This window comes from Loa loa, assembly GCF_000183805.2.
Source record: "Loa loa unplaced genomic scaffold supercont3.1275, whole genome shotgun sequence".
NCBI lineage: Eukaryota > Metazoa > Nematoda > Chromadorea > Rhabditida > Onchocercidae > Loa > Loa loa.
Genome location: NW_018109455.1, coordinates 407 through 2,310, shown reverse-complemented (window position 1 = coordinate 2,310; position 1,904 = coordinate 407). Strand labels below are relative to the sequence as shown.

General features: G+C 32.9%; 1 protein-coding gene across 1 annotated transcript; it reads left to right on the top strand.

Annotated features, from left to right (window-relative positions):
* Positions 1-45: 45 nt before the first annotated feature.
* Positions 46-498, top strand: LOAG_14767 (zinc finger protein; the record flags this gene model as incomplete). Its single annotated transcript, XM_003150260.2, has 1 exon — positions 46-498. The coding sequence occupies one exon, from the start codon at positions 46-48 to the stop codon at positions 496-498; it is 453 nt and encodes a 150-aa protein (XP_003150308.2).
* Positions 499-1,904: the final 1,406 nt, after the last annotated feature.

Sequence of the window (1,904 nt, the reverse complement as noted above, 5' to 3'; positions counted from 1 at the left end):
AAATTCAGGACATACCAAAATTCACGAAAACCTCATGAATGTATGATGTGTACTAGCCGATTCAGTTCAGCGTACGATTTAGATTGCCATTTCAGTTACTATCATTCAACTATTAAACGGTTCAAATGCTTTCACTGTAATCGGGTACTATATAACTATTCGGGTAAACTACGCCACGAACGATTATGTTCCTTGAAAAGTACTGTTATTAGGAAACTACCATATCCTCAGACGACTATCTTCCAGAAAACAATATCTCGACCAACAGAAATAATTCAGGAACCAGAACGTGTACTAGTAAAGAAAATGAGTGATAATGAGGATTGTGAAGTGATTCAAAATCATCCAATCAGTATTACTTCAATCTCAGAATCAAGATCTGGTACGCCAAAAGCTACACCTGAAAACTCAACAAAGCTTATTCCGGCTTCTAAGTCCAAACAAAAGAAAACATTTCACATTTGTGATATTATGCATGATATTCCAGGTTTTTCGTAATAGCGCTTAAATCTGGGAAATATGGTCATATTAAAATAAAAGCTTTTGTTTCTCAATATTTCTAGAGATGGAAAGTTCTTTCCCAAACCATCCAACATCTTCTTTAAATTTATAGAAAGAAGATATGAGATGATAAAATGATAACAGTAGCCAGTGTCACTGGAGTGAAACCATCAACTAAACCAACACCAAATTTATACAATTTCATGAATGATTTTCCAGAAATTTCCCTAGAGTTTTTTGAAATTTTAAAATTTAGCTAACAAATCATTACTTAGATTTGAGTCTGCATCAGAAACTGAAAGAATCAGAAACCATAAGTTTGTGCAAACAGTCAGTATATATCATTATACATCATTTTGTTTGGGTTGCAGAATTTTTGAAACAAAAAAGGTATAGAGGAAAGGAACAGAGAAACATCTTACCTTTGCGGGAATCTACTAATTCTTGCTTGAAAGAAACAAAAACAAATTAGGTAAGAAAAAGATGACTCATCCTAAAATAAGTTCAATAAGAAAGGCAGCCACATTTATTGTATTCATCACAAAAGCATACACTTCTATTTCAGTATGTGTTGGTTAATTCATAATTTAAAGTAATATATATGTACCATATCCCACACTAAGACATTCCTAAGCAAGCATGTCGAAGATTAATGAATTCGGCATGTACGTTTCTACTATAGTTTGAAGAGTGTCACGACAAAAGACTGTCATCTTCCTCCCTTTTCAATTATTTTACCTTGCAGCAGAGTATGTCAGAAAAAAAAAAATTTGAGAGCTAACGTAGTCCAAAGTAATGTAGTCCACGATAGACAAAGCCTTTCATCAATGCTATCACCCGCTAAAGCCTTTCATTTAATCTATTCGCCATCGATAAAACCCAAATCCTCCTCGATTGATTTAATTTGTGGAAACTTTATGTTCCAGAAAAATCTTATCTGGCCATTCATCAATAATAGTGACCACTACTAGCTCAAAATCCTACTAAGCAAGAATGTCACATATACTCTCCTTTCACAGGAAAAAAACTGAACATCAACCAGACTGTTTTTCCTTTCCCATCAAGTATTTTTTGTTGTTCCAAACAGACGACATATACCTTTTACATGGAACGAATACGAGAAATTTTTATCAACTTTAACTTTTCTGTTCAACTTTCCAATAAATTTTAATCAATTAAAGAGATTTTTAAACAAAGATTTCCCAGAATGAAAGGTCAATGGGAGAATTTGGGCTCGTACTCGTGTTAGATATACCAAAAATTTTAAATGCCCTTTACAGCTCAATGATATATAATGTGAAATGAGGTCTGTGAAATAAGGTGTAAATAAGGACTTGGAATTAAGATATTCTTTACAATAGAGTACATCCAACTAGATTTCTTTTTCATATTTTCCAACACTT